We start from the raw sequence: 25692 nt of genomic DNA, 5'->3' as shown, positions 1-25692 counted from the left end.
CCGTCTGTACTGCCCACTGGTGCAGCATCATTAGAATCGCAGCCAGGGGACTCCTGTTCTGTTGCGCCTCCAATGAGGTCATAGGATGTGGGACATTCCAGTAGACTCCTCCCCTCTCTAAGCTCCGCATGCCTGCAATGTGCAGTAAGGGTGTGCATCTTCACTGGCCTCATGATTTGATTACGATTATCCGGTCCACGATTCAATTCCTCCATGCATCGCGATTAGTGCGCACGGTTTTCATCCAAAAAATTCAAGCAGTCAGAAGAACTACATTATTTTTTAAATGTTCTCTGTTCTTTAAAAAAAACACTCACTCCATGTAGCAAAGTGTAAACGCAGCAGACAACTTAAAGAGGAGCTCCAGACTGCCCCCAAACGACTACAGGAGATGGTCCGAGACTGCAGACGTGATGCAGCAGATGGCCAGAGACTGCAGACGTGATGCAGCAGATGGCCAGAGTGGTAAGGCAGGTGCCAGACTGTCCTATCCAAGCTGACCAATACCCCACCCCCTCACCATTAACCTGTCACCATATAATACTGTTTCGTTACCATAGCGCTCCCCTGCCCAGTGTCACCACAGACCAATTCCCATCCTTCTCGACCAGCATCCACACAGTCAGTCCTCTGCCCTCCCCCCACCTCTACACAGTAAGCATGCAGATAGGGCAATAAAACAAAAAATGGTGTGCAGTGCTTTGTGGTGATGTACAAAAGCGTCAAGTAGTGAACAAATCTAGTCCTGTAGTCCTGGAAAAAAATAAAATAAAATATATATATATATATATATATATATATATATATATATATATATATATATATATATATATATATATATATATATATATATATATATATATATATATATATATATATATATATATAATCTGTGATCAAAAAATCTGTGTATTCAAAGTAATTCCAGTGCTGAGTGTGCTCTGCTGTGTTCAAATCATTTTCCAGAAATCGGGAATGATTTTAACACAGCAGAGCACACTCAGCACTGGAATTCCACAAAAGATTTATTTTAACCGATCACAGGTGTGTGTGTGTGTGTATATATGTAAATGTGTATGTATGTGATTTCTGGAAAATGATTTGAACACAGCAGAGCACACTCAGCACTGGAATTACTTTGAATACACAGATTTTTTGATCACAGATTATATAATTTTATTTTTTTTTTCTCTGTTTATCAGGACTGCAGTAGGTGCCACCGATATTGTGTTTCCAGCACGATCCCATCGTTCTGGTTCCCGGTGACAGGCTTCTCTAACCAGCATGATCCTGGTGCGCTGGTTCTCGCGATGGCTGCTTACAGTGTAGGGGGGGGGGGGGGGGGAAGCAGAGGTATGTGTGGATGATGGATGGGAATTGGTTTGTGGTGACACTGGGAGCGCTATGTTAATTAAACAGTATTATATGGTGACAGGTTAGAGGGGGCAGGTTATTGGTCAGCTTGTATAGGACAGTCTGGCACCTCCCTTACCACGTCCACCCCCCTTGGTTTCCTCCCCGTGGCCCCCTCACCTGGCTCTGCCTCATCCATCACACCTGGCTGGATATACCGCGGCTCCACTCTCCTCCTCTGAGCTCCGTTCTTATCGGCAGCAGCTCCAGCCACCAGCGTTCCAAGTGGGGAATTCTCAGCCCTGCCCGCTGACTGTAGCTTTCAGATCAGAAGAGAGGCGGGCATGGCTGGCATTTCCCCACTGACGTCAGGAGAGACGCGAGAAGAGAGAGGCGGGTCAGGCAGTCGCACACTGAGAAATGCGGTATGAAGCTCCCATATTTTTTAAAAGGCACAGGATTTATTAAAACACTTAGGCTGATTTCACACTGAGGCGTCAGTGGTAAAGCGTATACACGGCTCCTTCTGTGTGATGCAGGCACTGGGGAGGCAGTTTCGTTTTTGTCACCAAAATCTCCATTCAGTAATAAATATATATATCTCAAAACAATGTTCTTTTCTGCCGTGCCATTGTGATCATCAGTCTGTGATCCATCCTTCCATATTGTGGCCTGATTTAAACCTGACACTTTGCTTCGTTTTAGGAGACCACTAATCTCAATCCTGTTATAATGGTGGAGAAGCTAAAGTTGCCACTACCAGCACAGCCACATAAAGAAGCTGAAGGTATGATGTACTATGCAAACTTTTCTCTTTGAGAGAGTGTAGGTCCTTACAGTGGGGATAACTAACTTTCAGTAACTGGATTCCTAAAATGTCACCAGAAGCACAAGAGTGATTTAAATCAGTGGGTTGGTCTCTGGCAGGATATAGAGGCCTGTCTAAAAATTAAAGCTTTAAAGCTCGTTCACACCACATGTGCATGAAAACTGATGGTCAAACTGTGTAGATTTCACTTAGAGAGACGTCAGTTTGCCTCAATTTTCATGCACATGGAACTCAGTTTTCATATGCGTCTGTTATGCGCAGACTGACGTGGCACTTGCATACTGGCATCTCTGTCCCTGTATTTGCCCCCCCTTTTCACATACCAGCATCTGCATCCCTGTCTGTCACCCTCTTTACATACCAGTATTGTCCCCATCTGTGTCCCCTGCCAATGGCTCCTGCTACTATCAATCTATCCCATGAGGACCTGAGACGGTGGCTGTAGCTGCTGTGCTCATCCCCGTCGCTGGAACGATCGACTCAGGCAAGAAGGGGGGTTGCTGCAGCTCAAAAGGTTTTGGAATGCATTAACGTGAAAACCCCTTTTAAACATTCGATCCATAGGGTCTTGCGTTGAAGTATATGCTTGTCCCAATTCCCTCCCCTGGGATCTGGTGAAATGACTTCAAGGACAAAGGACACCATCTCTGTATGCTATTTATGGTGAAGGCCAATATGTCTAGTGACTGGAGTAATACGTTTTCCACTACTTGAGTTATTGGTATGGTCTCCAATCCTTTGTCTGAGCTTTTGCTTCGTCTTGCCAATTGTAGAACGCTCCACACTGGCAAGTCATAATATATGACTCCCTTGTGTCGAGCAGTTTGAAAAAGTATTCAATCTGTGCCACTAGGCAATTAAATGCATGTACTACTTTAACGAGTGTGATTATCACATTTAATAATGTGACTCTTGCATCTCTTCTGACTAAATCAAATCTTTAATAGCTGTAATAAGATTTGTGTACTCACCATAAAATCCTTTTCTTGGAGTCCTTTGGCGGACAAAGGAAGCGTTAAAACGTATACTGCAGCCTACGGGGAAAATAAAAACCTGTATGCCATTCTTACTACCAGCATTCCTCTGTTTTTTCATCAGCAATAGCAAGAGCCTAATCATAAGCACAGAGCAGTGAGACCTGTGTCCCTCCCATGCACTCCAAGAAAAGGATTTTATCAAAAAATATTGTTTAATGTAAATATCATACTGGTCGGGAGTTTCTGCAACCCATGAAGCCTAACCAAAATACTCCCAATGTTTACATTACTAGGTCCTGATTTATTTACAGGACATAGGCTACCACAAAAGGGTTGCTGAGCCACCTTCTATGAGGACAACTGAAGTGATATCTTTTTAGTTAGCCTTAAAGAAAGGGGCTCAGTGGCTATTTTATTGTCCTCCAGTGTGTGAGATGGAAGGGGCTACAGTAATGTCAGAATCTCTTCTGGCACATCGCCACAAGCAGGCTTTGCTGTGATGGGAGAGAGCACACTGCGTATCTGCAGCTTTTGCTTGCTGCAATGCTGGGGTTGAGTGCCCAATCCCTGTTGTGTCCTGAAAATAAGGACCTAGGAATGTAAATATTGGGAGTATTTCTCTCACAGAATCTGACATGACTAAGTTTTTCTTTTAAAAGCCACAAAAGCGAGAAGGAATCTATTTGTCCAAGAGAACCGATCACCCACAAGAAGAAGCTCTAAGATGCCGAGGAGCCAATCTGTATCCGCAGTAGAAGGATTGAAGCATAAACGTAGCAAGACTCACGATGGCACTAGAGGTATAAATTGTGTGAAACGGACATTAACCATCATATGAATGCAGTTGGTAAAGCGTTACAAAACCCTCAAGTTTTTTTTTTTTTTTTTTTTTTTTTTTTTTTTTTTTACAATAAAATCACAAACCCTTTATATACTTACTCTGTGTAGTGGTTTTGCACAGAGCAGCCCAGATCTTCCTCTTCTCGGGGTCCCAGGCCGGTGCTCCCAATGCAAGTAGCTTACTCTTAAGGCACCCAAGCAGGCATGCTCCCGAGCCATGGGTCTGTGTGTCCAGTCACACATGGAGCCTTGGCTTGGCCTTGCCCTCTCCGTCTCCTGATTGGCTCCCACCAAAAGCCAAGCAGGAGTGTGAGTACCCAGAGAGCCAAGGTTCCCGTGTACATCGCTGGATCGAGATTGGGCTCAAATGAGTATTAGGGGGCCTGCTGCACACAGGTTTTTTACCTTCATACATAGAATACACAAAGGTTAAAAATCTTGTGCATTCATGACCACTTTAACCAGTAATGTGTCAGTGCATGGAAAGTTTTTTTTCTAGTACTCTCAAGTGTCATTGGCTCTAACTGTATGTAGAGATTCTGTCTAAATGTAAAGTTAATCTGCTTATGTTTTGCTTTCCCTGATTGCCACCCACCTCTCACCCAACAACATGCTGAAGAAATTATTACATGGAACCTATCTGTATCATTACACAAATTATTTTAAACCCAGTGACCTCAGATCAGATCTTTGTGCTTCTCTATGCAATGCAGGCAGATTATGATTAGTGGTAGGAGACAGCAGGGTACATTCAATTGCTTTCAGGAAAGCAGAAAGCTGAGGTAATGCCCACATGTGATGCTGTGCCACCATGATGAAAAAACTCAAATTCAGCAAACTAAAGGGTAGCGATCAGGGACAGGTAGGCTGGGGAGGCTAAGGGTTAGGTGATGGATGTCTTCCAGCTAGGTTAGAAATGAGGAAAGCTCTATTTGACTTGCCTGAGATTCCGATGTGTAATGTATTTCTATGTTCACACCTATGCAGCTGCGTTTGAGCGTTTGATGCATTTTTTTTTTTTTTTTAGGCACTTTTTTCAAACCAGCTTTTTTGCAAGCAGTTTTCGTGCATTTTGCGCGTTTACGTTTCCCCCCCCCCCCCCCTCTTTCGACGCACTGCAAAACACACTGTATAAAGCTGGTTTCTAAGGAAGAGGGGCCAGGAAGCTGGCCGCTGTGTCCTTGGCAACCGAGTCATCAGCTGTCAGCAGGGCTCCCCACTGAAAGTTGAATATAAAAATCTGCCGGCAAAAAATTTATGAACAAAATGAAGTAGGGTTTCCCCCCCCGGTTCTAGTATGGATTCGGATGGAAACCCCTCCTCTCCCCCCATCCCCGAGCCATACCAGGCCCTCAACATGGGGGATGGTACAGGTGCTTTTGAGGCGGGGTGGTCTCTGCACCACCCCAAAGCACCTTGCCCTCATGTTGATAAGGACAAGGGCCTCTTCCCGACAGAGCCCGGTGGTTGTCGGGATCTGTGGACAGGGGGCTTATGATCTTTTACAAGAGGACCCCCAGATCCCAGCCCCCCACGCTATGTGAAAGGGTATTGGGTACATCGCACCCCTATACATTCACCAAAAAAGCAGTTAAAAGTAAAAAATAAAAAGCCAGTTTTTGACAATTCCCTTATTAGTAAAATACCTCTGAGCCGCAGTCTGTCCCGCTGCCCTCACCTTTTTCCCAGCCATTTTCTCCCCGAGCTGTCCTCTCGTGGCGTTGTCCTCTTCCACCACCTACACTACAACGTCACATGTCACAAGGGCCGGACTTTCCGGGCAACGTCATTGGATAGCCACACCCTATGCCTATAGAAGAGGCGCCGGAGAGCGGGGAACATAATGGAGGAAGACAGCTACGAGACAAGACCAGCCTTTTTTTGTTTTTTAGTGGCTAACTAGCGAGGAAGAAGATGAGGACGATCCTCTGGGAGAAGACAGCTTGGGGAGAAAACGGCGGCGGAAAAAGGCAAGGGCACCGGGAGACATAACATCAGGAGAGACAGTGGCTCAGAGCTATTTTACTAATGGAGGACATTTATGTAATCTTCAGGCCCAAAATGATTTTCAAAAACCAGAAAATCCGCTCTTGCAGCGAAAAAGGTTAAATGCATATTGCAATCAAGCAAAGGTAAGACTGGGCACCATGGAGCAAGGAAATTATTAAAATGTATTTAACAAAACAGAGTGGAAAGGTTAATGAATTGGGCTCCATTCACACCTTGGCGTTTCATTTTGCGGGTGGATTCGCTGCAGGACGCCCTTGCGATCCCCGCTGTTTTGAATGGCACCAAATCTCAGTGCAAGTTTGCTGAGATTGTGGCCTGACGAATCGCAGTAAAAATGTGCAAGCAGAATCACAGGATGCCCAAAAGAATTTTGGGGACTTTTTTGGGGCGTCCCATAATTCTGCTTGCACATTTTTACCATGATTTGGTACCATTCAAAATAGCACGGACCGCGAGGGCGTCTCGCTGTTTGCCGCGATTCCACCTTTAAGACGGTGAATGGAGCCTTAATGATCTTTCACAAGATTAGAAGAAAGAATTGTTTCATGATGTCCTTGTATTAAATTACCAGTAGCTGTAAGCCTGTCTTGCTTCAGAAATGGCTTTTCATTGCAGTAATTGTGTACCGGTGTCTTTAACTCTACATAAATGCATTTAAAAGTCAATGAGCCATTTCTCCTTTAACTCTTCAAACATGCAAACAAAAGATGAACCCTTTCTTCTCTTATTAGATCATCACAAGCTGCTGACAAAGAAGGTGATGGAGACCCCTGCACACAAACAGACTGCCAATAGACTGCTCTACAGACAAATTAAAGGCCGGTAAGATAACAATTTAGCTATGTTACATTATTACAGTTTGACAAGAAGATTCACCTTTTGATTCTATAGATGTAATAATTCATATTATAGCACCATTTCTTGGGCTAGGTTTACACTAGTGCAGCTGTGACTTGATTCAGTTTTCGGTGCGCTTTTGTAGTGCATTTTTGATAATTTTTCTTGATGGCAGTTTTTTTTTTATATATATTTTGGCCGAAGCAGATGGATTTTATATACAAAACTGGACTTAAAACTCCAGGACATGCTTTTTTGGTGTGTTCTGTTGGGCCAAAATCGTATTGCAATCAGACCAAATTAGCACATGTACCAGTTTCCATAAACACGCTGTGCTGCATTGATGTGAACAGGCACCAAATAATGGAAAGGACATTACATTGTCGTGTGATTCTGTGCAACTGACATCGCACTAGTGTGATCCAGGCCTTAACCGTACACTATATGACACTGAATCCTAAAGTGTAAATTCACCCTAAAAATAAAATCCCTGCATCTACAGACATACACATTCTAAGACTAACCTATCCAGCCCTGTAAAGAAATCTGTATACGTACCTTTTCTGAAGCCGATCTCCTGCGGTGGAAGCTCTGCAGAAGACACTGCTAACAGCGGCTATGAAATAAATGGGGAGTGATGTCACCCATAGACTTACTATGGGGCTTCCGTTGTCGGATGTGTCTTCTGCACCCTACTCCACAGAGAAGCCACAGCTGACAGCTCAGAGTGGGGTCGGATCGGCTGCAGAAAAGGTATGTACACTGATTTCTTCTTTACAGGGTTAGATAGGTTGGTTTTAGATCTTTGATGTCTGTAGATTTTCGTTTTAGGATGGACTTCTACTTTAAGTTAGCCGTACTCTATAAAGTCAGATTGTAAAATCTACTTTAGATTTACCAAAGCTATGTGAAATGGTTAAGAACTACAATCTAGTTCAAGGTTATCTGCTGCTGTTTCTAATTAAAAAGTATAAATGTGCATGCACATTAGAAGTAAACACTCTCTGAGACACGTTCAGCTCGGTAACTTGTTTATTTCTGGGCGGTGTTATTTTATACAGAAAGATACGTCATTGTTATGTCAGTCTAATTGGTACATCTCATTGATTAAAATACAAGAGAAATGGAGAAACTTGAAGTTTGGTTGAAGCTGGTTCTCTTATCTCATATGCATTCTTCTAATGTGTGGGAAGCAGGGGATACCCACCATCTTTAATGCCAAACAGAGAGCCAATCTGTATACTAAATAATAAGTAAGGAGTTGCATAGAAACATGTATACACATAAGCAAATAGACATTTTCTGATTATCATTACGTACATTACATTCCTTCTCAGTCCCCCCTAAAATGGCTATTTTCTTCTGTCCCTCATCTAAAGGTCCTACTTACCTGAACCATTCTCCTCAGCAACTCTTTTTAACCACTACAGATCCGCGCTATTGCCAAATGACGGCATTAGCGCGGACCTACATTTCCGGGACTACGTCTATTGACGTCGTCCCGGATACGAGCGGCCTGCGCGCCCCCTGAGGGGCGCGCGCGGCGCGCTCTGTGATTGGCGAGTCCGTGAGACTCGCCTGATCACCGATCCGTGCAAGGGGTCGATCCCGACCCCTTATCACGTGATCAGCTGTCAGCCAATGACAGCTGATCATGTGATAGAACGGAGCCGGTAATCGGCTATTATTCCTCCTCGCGCTGACAGCGCGAGGAGAGAAAAAAAAAGCCGATCACCGGCGGCCGTGATCGGGACATCAGTCCCGATCACGGCCAGCAATACAGCTGACCACCTGCCCCCTGCCAGTGCCCACCTGCCCACTGCCGTGCCATCCTGAATAAAAGTAAGTGCCCCCCATCAGTGCCCATAGTGCCCACAGTGCCACCCACAATGCCACCCACAGTGCCACCAACAGTGCCACCCACAGTGCCCACAATCTGCCTCAAAGGTGCTGCGACCCAGTGCCGCCCATCAGTGCCCAGCAGTGCCACCTATCAGAGCCACCTATCAGTGCCCATCAGTCCCATCTATCAGTGGTACCTATCAGTGCCCATCAGTCCCATCTATCAGTGGTACCTATCAGTGCCCATCCGTGCCACCCATCCGTGCCACTTATCCGTGCCACCCATCCATGCCATCTTATCTGTGCCCATCTTTGCCCATCAGTGCCGCCTTATCTGTGCCCATCGGTGCCGCCTTATCTGTGCCTATTAGTGCCGCCTTAACTATGCCCATCAGTGCCCACCAATGCAGCCCATCAGTGCCCACCAATGCAGCCCATCAGTGCCCACCAATGCAGCCCATCAGTGCCCACCAATGCAGCCATCAGTGCCGCCTAATCAGCGCACTTCAATGAAGGAGAAAAATTACCCGTTTGCAAAATTTTATAACAAACTATTAAAACATGATTTTTTTTTTTTTGCATCTTTTTTTGTTTGTTTAGCAAAAAATAAAACTCCGAGCTGTAACTAAATACCACCAAAAGAAAGCTCTATTTGTGGGAAAAAAATGATAAAAATTTCATTTGGGTACAGTGTTGTATGCCCGCGCAATTGTCATTCAAAGTGCATCAGCGCTGAAAGCTGAAAATTGGTCTGGGACTGAGGGGGGTTTAAGTGCCCAGTAAGCAAGTGGTTAAGCTGTATATAGAGTTAGGCAGCAACTAGTTCACTACCCCCCTCGATACAGCTGGAGAAGGGCAATCGGGTGCTATCTATCCCTATAACCCTATAGGATTGTGAGATTTTGGACAGGGAGAGACTGTAGAGGAGTGAAGGTTTTGTCATCCTCCATCATAAGAGGGTCCTCTTCTTCTTGGTGGAGATATGTAGGTGTGCTGTTGTCTACAGCCTTGCTCATTAACTTCTTTACGAAAGGTAGAATACAGCATACAATCAGGGCTAAAAGAACCAGGATTATTAGTACCGTTACCCCTATCTGGGCGAGCACTTTTTGCCACCTACTCATCCAGCTAAAATATTGATCCCATGGGTCTGTAATACCCGAGTTCTTCTTCAACTCCAATCTACATTCTTTTTGACAGTTATTATGGGGATCAAATATTCAAAACCAGCTTTTACCTGATCCCTGGCTTTGAATTCACCAGGGAACCCCCTTGGAACTCCTATAGCATCTATGTACACATGAGGGTCAAAGCTTCTGGAGAGAGCTGCTCGCTTCCTCCTCTGTGTGCTGGGTCAGTGTATGTATCAGGAGTATCTTCTGCTAGGATATGGAGGGGCATAATGACCTTTTCAAGGGCTCATTCACCAATCCAGATTCCCTCTAATCTGGTCCTATGTTCCAACCCACTGTCCCTCCCAGGAACCACAATTCTGTCCCCAATAACTGTCCATAAAACACACACATATCCTTACCATCAGGGATGTCACTGTACCAATGGCATTGCCATGAAAGAGTGAAACGGACAAGGTACTATGTCACAGTAATCAAAGGTAAAGGTGGTATCGTGTACCTGAAGTTATGCCAAAATTTAATTGTTATACTTTTTTTGTGATGGCCACCTCCTGGGCCTTCCCCCCTAGACCAAACAGAAAAAGGATATGCAGCATGGTCGTCATGAAGTGGGGCGGGATCTTGTCCTCGGGGGTTGGAGCTTTCTTGCAGTGGGAGGCGTGTATTTAGGGGTTCTTCCCAGCCAATTCGACTGAAGTGGCTGTGGTCAGCAAAACTTGGAATGGACCATCATATCTGGGTTCAAGAGAATGTTTTCTCACAAATTTCTTTACCAGCCCCCAATCTCCAGGCAGTAGTTGGTGTGTTCCTGTATCTAATTCAGGATCTGGAATGGAAGAAAACACCTGAACATGCATTTGGGTTAATTCTCGTGTTAATGCGGTTACATAATTAGTCAACACATCAGATTGCAACTGTAACTGTTGTAGAAAGTAACATCCAAGTCTGGGGTCTGAACCAAACAATTTCATAAGGGGATAGGGCATGTTTCCTCCAGGGAGTGTGTCTGACACCGAACAGGGCAATGGGCAAACTGTCTGGCCGACTCATGTTAGTCTTTTGGGTCATCTTTAACATCCTGTTGTTTTTTTTTTTTTTTTTTTTTTTTTTAAATGTCCCATTCATCCTTTCTACCTTCCCGCTACGTTGAGGGTGGTAAGGGGTGTGCAGAGCCAACTGAACCCCAAGTGCTGCCAAAATCTTTTGTAAGGGTTGCTGTGAAGGCTGGGCCCTGATCACTCTATCACCTCTGGGACCTCAAATCTACATACTATCTCACTCAGCAGTTTCTTAGCTGTGGTCCTGGCAGTCATGTCCACCTCCACTAAGGCGTATTCGAATCTGCCACTCCTTTGCATTAGGGAGTGATCAATTTGTATCCTCTGAAAAGGGGTATAGGGCTTTTGCCAGGTGCTTCTTCTGTACGTTCTGGGTTACATTTGTCGCAGATAGTGCATGATCTGCAGAAGTTGTTGGTCAACTGAGTAACTCCTGGTGCTACATAGTACTTCATAAGAGAGTTCATAAGAGTCGTTTTTAAGTGGGCAGCTTCATTTGCCCATTGCACCACGGCTGGGTACATACTCCTGGGTAGACATGGCTTCTTGTTGCACTCAAATAGTCCATCTCTGAGAGTTTTTCCTCCTCCGTTTCCAGCTTCCCTTCTCATCCGGACTTGCTGCTTCCTGTAATTCTTCCAGATAAACTCTGTCCACTGGGAGAGTCTGTAGGGTAAGAACGGAGTGGTCGTCTTCTACCATCCTGCTGTCCACTTCCCGTGGACCTCTGGCTGTCTGTTTAGCAGCTGAATCAGCTAGATTGTCTCAAGCTTCCTTCGAGTTGAGTTTGTCGTGTGCTTTATTTTTAGACTAGTCACTTGGGTTGGGAGAAGCAGGGTCTCCATCAAGTCCTTGATGGCTGAGCTGTGTTTCACAGGTGTTCCTGCAGCCATCAGGAACCCTCTGTCCTTCCAGATGACACCAAAATCATGGGCAACGCTGAAAGCATATCTTGAGTCTGTATGAATGTTGGCTCTTTTTCCCCTCTGCCAATTTACATGCTGTAGTAAGTGCTTGCAGCTCTGCCACCTGTGCAGACATCACCGGGGGTAAGGTTTTAATTTGGAGAACCGAGTTTTCAGTGGTGACCTGGATCCTGCAGGGGTATTTCACTCACGGTGGGGAGATGCATAGTTTCCAGCCGCATTAGTTTGATGCAGTCATGGGGTGACTATTTCTGGGCGGTGTTAATATTTTATACAGAAAGATGCCTCATTGCTATGTCAGTCTAATTGGTACATCTCATTGGTTAAAATACAAAAGAAATGGAGAAACTGGAGAAACTTGATGCTTAAAGTTTGGTTGAAGTTTGGTTCTCTTATCTCATGTGCATTCTTCTAATGTGTGGGAAGCAGGGGGTACCCGCCATCTTTAATTCCAAACAGAGAGCCAATCTGTATACTACATAAGTAAGGAGTTGCATCGAAACATGTATACACATAAGCAAATAGACATTTTCTGATTATCATTATGTACATTACATTCCTTCACATATGTAGTAGGAGTGCATAAACAATCCGTTCAATTTTTATCTAGTCAGACAGGTCCTTCCACTGCCTAGTTGATAGTAGATCTAAAGGAGATTATACAATTGGATTGTATAGTGCAGTGATGGCGAACCTTGGCACCCCAGATGTTTTGGAACTACATTTCCCATGATGCTCATGCACTCTGCAGTGTAGTGGAGCATCATGGGAAATGTAGTTTCAAAACATCAGGAGTGCCAAGGTTCGCCATCACTGGTATAGTGTATGGCCAGCTTTAGTCTTGGATCATGGGTTATGCAGCTTGCTTCCAGTAATTGATCACTGGCAAACAAAGCCGTAAGGTCAGCTTCTATAACCCCGTCCACTTCCAGCAAGCCTTCGTTTTTCTAAAATATCCAGCCCTGGTATAGAGACATCTTGTCTCTGCTCCTGTTTTATTTTTCTGTAATTTTTTGCATCAACACCCTATCAAGTTACTAGGTGCTCATAGCCACTGTGGCTTTTATTTAGAAGCTTTACAGATTGATTGTTTCCTCGGACCCTACATGGAAGTTGATGTGAGGCTGACTTGTAAGGTTACTGGATCCTACGTGGGTTCTCACCCAGACACGTAGTCCAAGTTGCTGAGTGCTATACAGGCCCAGGGGCTGTGGAAAACTGCAAAATCATTGGGTATTTTCTGTATTTGCTGAAGTTCTTTGCTTGAAGCACTTCACTCAGCAATACCTTGAGGAGGGATTTCTAAAAAAATAAATGGACCGACTGTAGTGGGCCCTGCCATTCCTTGCCTTAATATCTTAACTGTACCCTCTTACCAAATAAAAAGGCGAACACTCCTGCCAGCAAACCTTTCAGTTTGAGACAATAGTTCCTTTTGTTTCTCTCAGGCCTCCAGGCCCAAGTGCAAGCCCAATTCTCTCTTTTGCAGTACAACCTAGACTTCAAGTCTGGGAACACAGCCACTCACAGTGAGGGGGTGCCCCTCATTGGGGGTCTGCCTTTATGGCCATTGGACAAAGTTCTGGTTCTTGCTTTCATCCAACCTTATGCTGTCAAACCTGCTTTTCTCCCCACTAAAGTGGGGGCAGACCTTCTTTTTTTTTTTTTTTTTTTTTTTTTTTTCTCCAGCAGCTCCTCACAGGGGGTCATCACCCTGGTTTCAGGGGTTCTTCTCCAATCTGTTGACTGTCCCCAAGGCAAAGGGAGACATTCAATCCATTCTGAAGCTGAAGGTTCCCCACCCGTTCCTTTTGGATTCTGAAATTCGTAATGAAATCTGCCAGGGCAGTCATTGCTTCCCTTCAGCTAGGGGACCTTCTGGCCTCTGTTTTGGTTTGTCCTGCAACACTGAACCTTTCAACTCTGAAGTCACAGTTTCAGGGCCATGGTTTGCATCAACCTTTAAGTGGGCACCAGAAGTTGCACAGCTCGAAGAAAAGCAAACCACAATCTTGCTTATTGGGCATTACAGGCATAGAATATTGGTAAATGCACTTTTGGATCCAGGAGGTATTTCAAGGTCTAAATCACAGGTTCCGGGATAGCCGACACGGATCTTCCAGTGTCCAGGTTCAACAACAAATGACAGATTGGTCACTAAAACCAGAGACCCTTGCTCCAGTGGTCCTCCTTGCACAGAACTGGCCCAGTGTGTTGTGGTACTCGAACATGCTTATACTCATGGCAGACTTTGCTTGGGCCTGCCCAGATTGTTCAGATCTTTTTCCACAATCCACCATCCTGCCTCTCAATCTTGAGGGGCTTTGATCAACCCTACGCCCCTAAAAACTTGGAAATTGACTTCTCACACAGTCTGTCATCTTACCTCGAAGAGGCCTATTTTGTGTATTGCAAAGGGTAGGAAGTTCCATCTCAGGAAATTCTGACCATCCTTTGGAGAAAAGCCAGCAAGCCGCACATGAAATCACACTGATGGTCAGGGCTTAGGCCTCTTCTTTCTGGGGTGATTTATACCTTAACCAGGACATTATCCTTCTTTAAAAGATAAGTATGGCTCTTTTTTTTTTTTTTTTTTTTTTTCAGATTTATTCTTACCTAGGTAGATGCAGCATCAGCCCGTTGTTGCATCTGTCCCCCGTCCCCCGTCGCCTCTGCGCTGAGAACTGAGCAATTGAACACTGCAAATCACTCGGTTTTCTCAGCTCCCTGAGCAGAGAGCTACAGACTGTCAGTCAGCAGCTCTTTGATCTTCTCCCTCCTTATTCACTGGAGCGCTGAGCTGTGGAGGTGGCAGAGTGGCCTGGTCCGGCTCTCAGCAGCTCACTGAGAGGCTGGGCCAGGTGTCGGTCCAGGGACCTAACATCCCGACTTCCATTTTCATGATGACCTGGACCCTGGAGCGACTTCTGTGATGCAAGCAGAGAGTGGACTTCAGACCGCTTTCTGTTGAAAATGGGTCACAGGAGTGCAAAACGAATTGATCCACAGCAGAAGTACAGCCAAACAAGCTTTGGCTATACTTCTCCTTTAACATTCTTCTGTGAAACGTTCCAGGGAGATTTCTCTCCACTGTCTGGAAATGGTTTGCTCAGCAAATGCACTCCTTGTTTCTGAAGGTCCTCCTAGGTGATATGGTTCCCCTCTCGTTCCAGTATTGCCAGGTAGATTAGACGAGTAATCAGTTAAGCCCTAAAGTTTGAGGGATAGCTCCCCCACCCCCAGTTGCGCTGCTTTTTGGAAATCCCATGATACAAGAATAAATTCCTATGTCCTGTAATAGATGACTACCAAGTGTGCTTATTTGGGCTTGTGTTGGTTATTTTAGTAAAATATAAAAACCTTGTAGGGTAGAAGTTAAATCTTGGATCCTATGTAAATTATCGATGCACTAAAACCCCTGTATCTATAGTAAACTAAATAGGTACTCCCTACTTGCTTCCACAGGTGCAGCGAGTCTACTTCTGATATCAGCATTGTCGAGGAATCTCCAGAGAAGGATTTTAGAGGTAATTGTAAAGGGAATTGGACCATACATAGATGGACGGTCCTTTTTTTTTTTTTTTTTTGGCAAATGCTAGGACTTATCCAGACATGTTAGTTGCTGTTGATGTCACCAAAGTGTACATATCAAACATTACAATTTTTTACATTTTGTGTGATCTCTCATGTATATATTTTATATAGTGTGAATTGGAATGTATTTGCATGTGCTGCATACAGTTTTGTAATTCAACTAACGATGACGGTTTCACAATTAGAAGTAGAAATTGATATATAGCAAAATGTACAATAATGAAACTTTGACTTTATCTCACTGCAAAGGCCCTGCTCTCCTTTTAATTTTACGTGGCCTGACGATGTTTCACTTTATTTTTTACTAGAGTTGCACTGATTACGTATTTTTATTTTTTTATTGACAAGTACAAGTTACCGATACTTTTGGTCAAGTATTTGCTGAGTACCGATACTTTGCGCTGCAATCTGTGTCGATACGAAAAAAAAATTGGTGCAAATCGCACTCCAGAGAATCGCATGCAATTTGAAAAGGAATACAGTGCAATTCCTGTCCGAATCCCATGCAATTTTTTTCCCCACTGTGTATGTATACATAGAAAGGGATCGAAGTGCCATCTAGTGGGCCATTTAAAAAATGTTAGAACTCTCAGTACATATCTGGTAGCAAGTCTGGACCACTTGAGGTGCTTTCAGGGATGGAGGAGAAGTTCCAGGACCCCGTGGGTGTTGGGTGGAAGTGATGTCGGCAGCCTCTTCATCTTGTCCAGCCCTGTGAGCAGGTCCCTTGACAAGACTGGCATTGTCACAGGCTGCTGTACATACTGACCAAAAGTTGACAGGTTCCTGCTGAATCGGGCTGATTTTCAGACTCCAGGGTTGATTTGCTAAAACTGGAAAATGCTAAATTTGGTGCAACTCTGCATAGAAACCAATCATCTTCCAGGTTTTATTGTCCAACTTGATTAAACAAGCTGAAGTTAGAAGCTGATTGACTATCATGCACAGCTGCACCAGATTTTACATTCTTCAGTTTTTGTAAATCAAACAGTGTGTACCAATCATTATGCTGCTTCCCAGTCCACTATTTTTAGGTGGATTCATCAGCTTATTTCTCAGGCCTATGGTTTTATGGGAAAAGTTCCTCCTTTTTGGATTAACCTGTTCCTGTCTGCGCTATAGCTGAAAGACTACAGCGCAGGCTTACAATTCCCGAGAGACTCCCCTGATCATAAATCTGGGTAGAGGGTCAATCACTGCAGCCCTTTACCACGTGATCAGCTGTCAGCCAATGACGGCTGATCGCACAATGTAATTAGAAGCTGGTTTCAGTTTTTGTTTTGTTTTTTGTTTTTTTTCCCCACGCCGATAGTGTAAGGTGAAAAGGCTGATAACCGGCTTCTGTTAAATGGACATTGGTTCAAACATTGCCCTCCAGTGCTGCTAATCATCGCCCTCCAGTGCCACCTATCTGTGCCCATCAGTACTGCTAATCGCCACCTATCAGTGCACATCAGTGAAGGGGAAAAATTACCTGTGTGCAAAATTTTAATAAGCTATGAAAAAATTTTTTATTTCATTCATTGACGGACAGGGCTCCTTTAATTCTTGACCTTAGTGTTATCACGCCACCTTCAGAAGATGATTAGTTAGAACATGTAACACATGTAAAAACAGCAAGACTGCCGCACCGCCCAGGGGGCGGTCCCTCTGGCCTTAACCCCTCAACCTGCAGCTCAGTTTTTTCTGCCTAGTGTAGGAGATGGACCTGGCTCCCTGAGGGGACCATTGGTCCTGGGATTTTTTTCATTTTTTTTCTACAATTTTTAATCCTGTGATCTACTATCAACAGCTGGCTGGATAATATAGATCCTTGTCATCCCCAGCCTGGCCATCGAGCGTGAGCAGACCCTAGCTATGCACTGGGTCGGCCACAACATGCCCCTTCTGCTCCAGGGGAGGCCGGTGAGCTATATGCTCCGGGGCATACACGACTGGGCTACTGCTGTCCTTGTCACAGTGTGCCGTGGCCAGCAGCCACCCCATACTGCTTGGGTGATGGGTCTGTGGTGGAATGCGTCCAGCAATCCCGACAGGCTAAGTACGGCGCTCCCTGCCTCAGCAGGATTGAGCAGCTGGGCATTCTCTGTGAGGTCAACTAGGGGGTCTCTCTCTCCCTTTCCTCTGTCCCTCATTCCCTCCACCCCCTGCTGGGCTGCTGTGTGACTGGGCATGAGGTGCGGTGTATGTACCTAGGCCTGGGGTCCTCCGGGGGGGGCTCAAAGCTTTGGCAGGGCTGCGCTGGCTGTTGGGGTCAGTTTTTGCTTGTATGCCCCTTTTTTCTGCGCTGTGAGGTGCCTCAGGAGAGGTTGCTGCTGGGGCCGTGGCCATTTTGCTGTAGTTTTATGCAGTGAATGGGCTTCTAGCCATTTTCTTGGTGATTTTTGTACAAGGACAGCCACTGGCCATTTTCTTGTAGCCTCAGAGTGTTTTTACCTCTAGTGCTGGGTCTGTGTACCTCAAAACAGCGTGGTTTTCACTCTGAGCACTTTGTGACTGAAAGAGGGCAGAGCGGTCAGCAGCAGCACTTGGTCAGGGTGGTGAGTCCTGCGAAGGGGCCCCTCAGTCTGAGCAGCTCGGAGGGTGGGATTTGTGTACCTTGCCTTAAGCCCCTAAGTTGTGGCAGGCGAGCGAGGGTCAGCATGGCGTCAAAAGCTGGCGCCCCCCCCCCCCAAATCTTTTGGGGAAAGCTCTGATTCGGATTCAGGGCCCGCGGTGACTGGCGGCACCTGTTCTGACGTTCCAGAGGATGCGGACCAAGACCGTTCAGACTGTGAGAATAACTGTGTCCTGATTAGCGCAGGGAAAAGCGCTAGTAGAAGCACTTATCACTGCGGTGTCGGATAACCTGAAAATACAGGATGCAGCAGGAACCTCTACTGAGGTGGTGGTCCCTTTTGGGTCCCGCAAACCGGCCCGCACGCCTAAGGTGTTTCTGTATTTGACTTATTTTGATAAGTTCATCTACAAGGAATGGGGAAGCCCACAGCGGGCCTTTTCAGTCCCAAGCCTCCTGAAAAGGACGTCTCCTCCGGTCGTTGACTTCAAGGACCCTGCCGACAGGAGAGCCGAAGCTGTGGCCTGGTCCATGTTTACGGTAGTGGGGTCAGCGTTGCGTCCTTGGTGTCGCAGGCACTTACTGAATGGGCAAAGTTGTTGCACCATGAATTGGAGAAGCAACAGCCTCCCCCGGTCTGCGTAGAGCTGGCTGATCAGTTGGTGCATGGCCTTAAGTGTGTCTGTGATGCGGCCCTGGATACGGTCCCCCTGCTCTCTAGAGCATCGGTATCAGCAGTGGTGCTACGGCGCCTGATTTGGCTGAAATGCTGGTCTGCGGACCAAAGCACTGTCAGATTTGCTCTTCCAAGGTGAGGCTATTTGGAGCTTCACTGGATGACATTATTCAAAATGTTACCGGTGGGAAGAGCACATTGCTCCCACAGTCAAGGAAGGGTAAGGAGCCACGCCGTAGGCAAGGGCCCTCTTTTTCCGCTCAAACTGCTTTTTCACCCGCCCAGGTTGGCAGGTTAGCGTTCCCAGTCCAACCAAGCGCCTGCTAAAGGACAAAAGCATCCCTGGTTTCGCAGGTATGCGAACAAAAATTTTACCGTGCGAAGGTTTGCCCCGTCCGACTCTTGGGTGGGTGGTCGCCCTCGGGAGTTTGCAGCTCGGGGGATCTCTCTACTGTCCGACCAGTGGGCCTGTTCAGGGCAGTACAGGACCTGCTACTGCACGGGGTTATAGTACCTGTACCGGCGCTGGAGAGGTTTCTACTCCAATCTGTAGTTCCCAAAAAGGAAGGGGTACGTCCAATCCTGGACTTAAAAGCCGTCAATGGCTTTGTGAAAGTGCAAAGGTTTAGGATGGAATCGGTTCGCTGCGTGGTCGCTGCACTCCATCAGAGGCACTTCCTGGCTTCCCTGGATATCCAGGACACGTACTTACATGTACCCATATGCCACAGGCATGAGAGGTTTCTGCAATTCGCAGTTGAAGAGCACTACCAGTTTGTGGCTCTCCCTTTTTGGCCTGGCGTCAGCACCCCAAGTCTTTACCAAAGTATTGGGTCCAATTCTGGCACTGTTAAGGCAACGTGGGATTGCAACCGTGAGTCACCTAGATGACCTGAGAGCAGCTTCTGACTGAGAATTGAGGGAGGATGTAGCAATCACCATGCAGACTCTCCAGGAGGTTAGTTGGGTTGGTGTTAGTGCTGCAGACTCTTCAGGCTGCGGTGAAGTTGATGAACCGCAGGTGGTCATCGCTGCGCTTCTGCATGTGAGTTCTGGGCCTCATGGTAGCCACTTTCGAAGCGTTACCGAATGCTCAATTTCACACTCGAGTCTTGCAGAAGGAGAACAAAATTGTTGTCAAAATGGAACAAATCTCCTTTATCCCTGGATTGTCAAATTCGGGTGAGCCAGTTAGTCAGGGATTCCCTTCTCTGGTGGCTGAGGTCTCCGGCCCTTCGGTCCGGAAGAACGTTCCTTCCTCATTTGGACGGTGATCACAACGGACGCCAGCCTCACCGGTTGGGGGAGGGGGGGGGGCGCTGGGAGTAGTCGGCCCAGGGCCTTTGGTCACGGGAAGAAAATGGTCTTTCTAGTGGCTATTACATCTGCCAGGAGGGTTTCTGAGTTGGTGGCCTTGTCATGCAAGTCTCCCTATCTGGTCATCTACAAGGATAAGGTGGTGCTACATCCGCAGCCCTCTTTCCTGCCAAAGGTGGTTTCGGCATTCCATCTGAATGAGGACATTGCGTTAACATCCTTATGTCCAAAGCCGACACACCCGAAAGAGGTTGCCTTGCATTCCCTGGACGTGGTCCGGGCTTTACGGGTGTATCTGTCTGCTACGGCTCCCTTCCGGAAGTCAGACTCTGTTTGTCTCGGTAGCTGGTCCGAAAAAAGGTCTATCGGTCTCGTCTGCCATTTCTTGGTGGATCAGACAGATCGTGGTTCATGCCTATGCCTTAAATGGGCCTTTGCCCCCTTTTCCTGTCTCGGCTCCTTCCACCAGAGCAATTGTAACCTCCTGGGCTTTCTGACATCAAGTGCCTGCCTCCCAGGCGTGTAAGGCAGCGACTTGGTTGTCCGTTCACACTTTCGCTAAATTCTACAAAGTTGACGAAAACACATCTTCGGATGCTTGCCTTTCAGGCGGTTGTGTAAGGTTGCAATTTAAACGTTCTCTAAGTTAAACATTCTGTGCATTAAGATAAAAAAAAACCTGTGCAGCAGTCCCCTCCAGCCCTCTAATACTTGCCTGAGCAGCCTCCTCTATCCAGCAATGTTGCACAAGAGCCTCGGCTGTCCAGGACACTCCCTCCTGATTGGCTGGCTCCCTCTGCTGTCAGTCAGTGAGCCAATGTGGAGAGGGAGGGGCAAGACCGAGTCACGGCTCTGTATCTAAATGGACACACAGAGCAGCGGCTTGGCTTGGGTACCCCCATAACAAGCAAGTTTGTGGGGGTACTCGGCAGGAGGGAGGGGCCAGGAGCGCATGCGAGGGACCAGAGAGGAGGAGAAACTGGGTGCTCTGTGCAAAACAATTACACAGATTATGCAAGTAGAACATTTGTAATATTAATATTTGCAAGCCATTCTTATGATGCACACATTGTTGCTAGTCTGTGAGATCACTCTAGAATAGATCCTGGTTTAGTGTTACTGCTTCTTGAATTGCATCACTAGATACTGACTCTGGTTCAGCAGGGATCTATGTATAGGAAGGCTAATTGCCTGCAAGTGGACTGATCGATCAACTTCGGTACAACCAGCATGTCTAATTTTTCTACATATGGTCCTGCCAGCGGCTATAGCCACCAGCAGTAACCATTGTATTCTGGTGGCCGAAAATGCTCCCCACTCCCCCCGCTGGCAGAATGCAATAGCGCAGTGGGAGGCATTCCCCGTGAACACGGTTGATGTGGGAATCGAGCGATTTTGCTTTCCTTCCATGGTGGAAATCATATCTATGGATAGGTGACAAAGGAAGCTGAATTACTAAACCAGGAAGATGATTTGTTTGGCTGTTTTTAGTCTTTGAAAATGTGGGTAAATCACAGAATTTGCTGTAAAAAAATGACAGCTCCTTTTTGGCAGGCATAAACAGAAATAGATTTGCATTACAGCTCTGTATTTAATAACCAATATTAAACAAAACACATAACATATTGCATCTTACCAATCCTTAGATGTAGGGTCTGCATTAGTCTTTCTTTCTTGCATCACACCTACCCCTATTTTTTTTGGGGGGGGGGGGGGTAAAGGTTTTGCATAAATTAAAGATGACCATTGTAAGCACCTATGTTAGTGGAAAATGGTTTGTCTCAACCCTCTGCTACAGTGCATTCAGAAAGTATTAACAGTTCTTCACTTTTTATGTTAGTCTTAGTCCAAAATGGATTAAATTAATTATTTTACTCAAAATTTTACAAACAATACCCCATAATGACAATGTAAAGACGTTTGTATGAAATCTTTGCAAAAACAAAAATCCCATGTACACAACTATTCACAGCCTTTGCCATGACACTCAATTTAGCTCAGGTACATCCTATTCCCACTGATCATCCTTGAGATGTTACTACAACTTGATTGAAGTCCGCCTGTGGTAAATTCAGTTGATTGGACATGATTTGGAAAGGCACACACCTGTCTATATAAGGTCCCTCAGTTAACAGTACATGTCAGAGTACAAACCAAGCCATGAAGTCCAAGGAATTCTCTGTAGACCTCCTAGACAGGATTGTATTGAGGCACAGATCTGGGGAAGGGTTCAGAAATGTCTGCTGCATTGAAAGTCCCAATGAGCACAGTGGCCTCCATCATCCGTAAATGAAAGAAGTTTGGAACTACCAGGACTCTTCCTAGAGCCGACCACCTGGCCAAACTGAGCGATTTGGGGAGAAGGGCTTTAGTCAGGGAGGTGACCAAGAACCCGCTGGTCACTCTGACAGAGTTCCAGCATTTCTCTGTGGAGAGAGCAGAACCTTTCAGAAGAACAACCATCTCTGCAGTACTCCACCAATTAGGCCTGTATGGTAGAGTGGCCAGACTGAAGCCACGCCTCAGTAAAAGGCACATGACAACCCTCTTGAAGGACTGACTGTGAGAAACTACACAGAAGGCTTTTTTCTTAATGCATAAGACTGTATTAGGATAAAAAAAAAAAACTCTACCTTTACAAGTCCTTCTAAGCTTCAGTATATTAAATGTTTGCTTTTGTGTTTAATTCCACTTTAACGGTTTGCCTGGGGTTTCACCTTAGTATTTTTAAAGTGAAAATGGATTATAGTTGTATGACCTGTTTTACCTTTGTCTTTTCTGCTAGATGTCCGTAGGAGTCCCCGAATTAAGCAGCTAGCCCTTTCAAGAAGAAATTCTTCTACCTTCTATGCTTCACAGCCCAAATCCCGTAATCTGGAGAGGGTTCATTCAGTAAGCCAGCAGCTCCTTGATGAAAATAAGAAAGGTAAGAGATTTTTGTGGGTATTTTTATTTAGTTTTTTTTTTTGTTTTTTTTGTCTTTGAGTGCAAAAATCCATAAAGCAACAGTTAAGAAAATGCACCATTAAATGCCTTCAGACATAAATATATTGTTATCTTTGTACGCAGGAGGCATGCTCAGTACTGAGGCAAAAACTCCTAAACGTTTACTTTTTGGAGAGGTGCTTGGATTGACCAGTCCCCCAGCGAGAAAGGCAAGACGGAAGTTGCTGAGCGATCCTGAACATTTGGCACAGGAGGTAGTTACAAGTAGTGATGGCAAAAAAAGCAAGTTGAATAATTGAATGTGAAAGGGATCATAGCATGTTACTCACATGCTTCATTCTAGTCATAGGGCTCATGCAGATGACCTTTGACAACTACTACTAGATGTTTGGGTATTAGCGGTCTACGGGGAAATCTCTAAGATTTTAGAGCTGCCGATGTATTCAAACTATATTTACACTTTTTTTATCAACATGGCACGCCTGTGAATGGGTAGGGAACATTATGGGTACGGCATGATTCCCACATGTCAAAGCATGGTGGCCACAAATGAACTCATTCTGAATTTAGTTTTTCAACACAAAATAAGACAAAGGATGAAACCTGACTGATCACTAGAGGAAAAAACTCTTACCTTATTTTCTGTTACCCCTGTGTGTTTTTGTTTTTTCTTTTCAATGAATAGCCTTCTGAATTATAGTAAGGCCCCTTTTCACACGGGTGGATCAATTGGATGTCTGTCAGATTTCTGCCACCTGTCAGATTTTCAGGCAGACCCGATCGGACCCTCCATTATCCTTTATGGAGCAGTGGTTGTAAACAGTCGTGTTCGTTTACACCCGCCGACATCCAATCTGCTAAAAAGTAGCAGTTGGATAGGAGGTCTGTTTACCTCTGACCACCCATAAGCAACAAGCTGGGTCTGTACTGTACATAAGCAGAGCGGTCAAGGACCTGCTCAGAGGACAGATTCCCCGCTGGGCATGAGGGACTCCTAGCGCAGTCTGTCCTGTGTGAAAGGTAAACGGGAAAGTTGTGAGAGGTCGAACTATGGGTGGGTCAACATCTCAAATGTAGAAAAAATAAGGGTTCCCCTTACGGGACTTTTAAGGCCCAGGTGATTGTGTCTACAGTCACCAGATTCTACATAATCATAGTAAAGAGTAGAAAAGTAGAGAAAAATATATGAAAAATGTGTTGGGACAAGTCTGATCATTGTAGGAGAGCACACTGAGTTACCAGTATAGCCGGAGAACTGAACACTGCTCTCCTGCTTAGCGTGGTCAGGTTTTAATAGGAAAGCAAGGGGACTAGCAGGAACACCAGGGATTTCACATAAAGTAAGCAATACAAAGAGAACAGGATACTTTCTCATGGGACGGCAGCCACATATTAGGAATATGAAGTGTTGGGGTAATAAACGCTTTACGTTCAGATAATTCCTCATAGCTGATCTCCTCCATGCCTCCTGCCAGTTTGGTTGCCCTTCTCTGCACTTTCTCCAGTTCCCCCGATAGCCTTTTTGCATAACCCTGTGATGTATAATGAATAGACACAGAATGAACAGGGTGCGTCTACTTTTGTTTTCTGACTAGCTGCAGTGTGACTCATTTCTGTCTTTCCACAGCAGCCTGTTCTTTAATCATGTAGTGTTATGCCTAGCAGGATCTGTACTCTGTAATCAGCAGGCATGAAGAGCTCTGTTAAGCACTTCCCGACCGCCTCACGCAGATATACTGCAGCAGAAGGGCACATACAGGTAGAATAACTTACCTGTACATTGCCCTTTTAAGAGGTGGCTTGCCTGCATACCCGTGATCCTCGGTGAGGAAGAATGGGGAGATGCTAATGTAAACAAGCATCTCCTTGTTCTGCCTAATGACACTGATCAGCTCTCCCTGTAATCGGTAGCGCTGATCAGTGACGTGTCACACACAGCTCCTCCCCCCCCCCACCGTTAGAATCACTCCCTAGGACACACTTAACCCCTTCAGCGCCACCTAATGGTTAACCCCTTGGCTGCCAGTGACATTTTTACAGTAATCAATGCAATTTTTTAGCTTTGATCGCTCTATTAATGGCAGTGGTCCCAAAAATGTGTTAAAATTGTCTGATGTGTCCTCTATAATGTCGCAGTCACGATAAAAATCGTTGATCATAGCCATTACTAGTAAAAAAAACAAAATAAATAAAAATGCCATAAAACCACCCCCCTATTTTGTAAATTCTATTACTTCTGTGCAAACCAAACGCTTATTTTTTATTTTTTTTTGGGGGGGGGGGCGTTATGTATTATAGCAAAAAGTAAAAAATGATTTTTTTTTTTTTTTTCAAAATTGTACAATTTTTTTGTTTATAGCCCAAAAAATAAAGACCGCAGAGGTGATCAAATAGCACCAAAAGAAAGCTCTATTTGTGGAGAAAAAAAGGACGTCAATTTTGCTTGGGAGCCACGTCGCTCGACCGTGCAATTGTCAGCTAAAGCGACGCAGTGCCGAATCGCAAAAAGTGCTCTGGTCAGGAATGGGGCTAAATTCTTCGGGGGCTAAAGTGGTTCTAAACACAGGTTTTTTAACCTTAATGCATTCTACGCATTGAGGTAAAAAAAATCTTTTGGTTGCAGCTCCTCCTTAAAGCCCCCCACCTGAGCACCATCTTGACCAGCGATTGTGTATGAGAGCACCGGCCCTATTCGATCTCTCCTCATTGGCTCACACAGCAGCGGGAGCCATTGACTTCTGCTGCTGTCAATCACAGCCAGTGCACCAATGAGGAGAGAGTGGGGGCGGGGCCGAGC

The 25692-nt window shown here is 45.5% G+C and overlaps 1 protein-coding gene across 1 annotated transcript in view; it reads left to right on the top strand.

The window, feature by feature from the left end:
* Positions 1–25692, top strand: part of TICRR (TOPBP1 interacting checkpoint and replication regulator) — an 82739-nt gene that overhangs the window by 41972 nt on the left and 15075 nt on the right. The window contains exons 14-19 of the mRNA XM_077472115.1: positions 2059–2140; positions 3819–3959; positions 6741–6831; positions 15271–15332; positions 22735–22875; positions 23019–23149. Coding sequence (XP_077328241.1) covers positions 2059–2140; positions 3819–3959; positions 6741–6831; positions 15271–15332; positions 22735–22875; positions 23019–23149 — 648 coding nt within the window. The remainder of the gene's footprint in view (positions 1–2058; positions 2141–3818; positions 3960–6740; positions 6832–15270; positions 15333–22734; positions 22876–23018; positions 23150–25692) is intronic.

The sequence above is a fragment of the Lithobates pipiens genome, unplaced genomic scaffold, assembly GCF_037356315.1.
Source record: "Lithobates pipiens isolate NorthernLeopardFrog02 unplaced genomic scaffold, aLitPip1_a1.2 Scaffold_8, whole genome shotgun sequence".
Lineage (NCBI taxonomy): Eukaryota > Metazoa > Chordata > Amphibia > Anura > Ranidae > Lithobates > Lithobates pipiens.
Note: the sequence above shows the minus strand (reverse complement) of the source record. Positions and strands in the feature narration are given on the sequence as shown.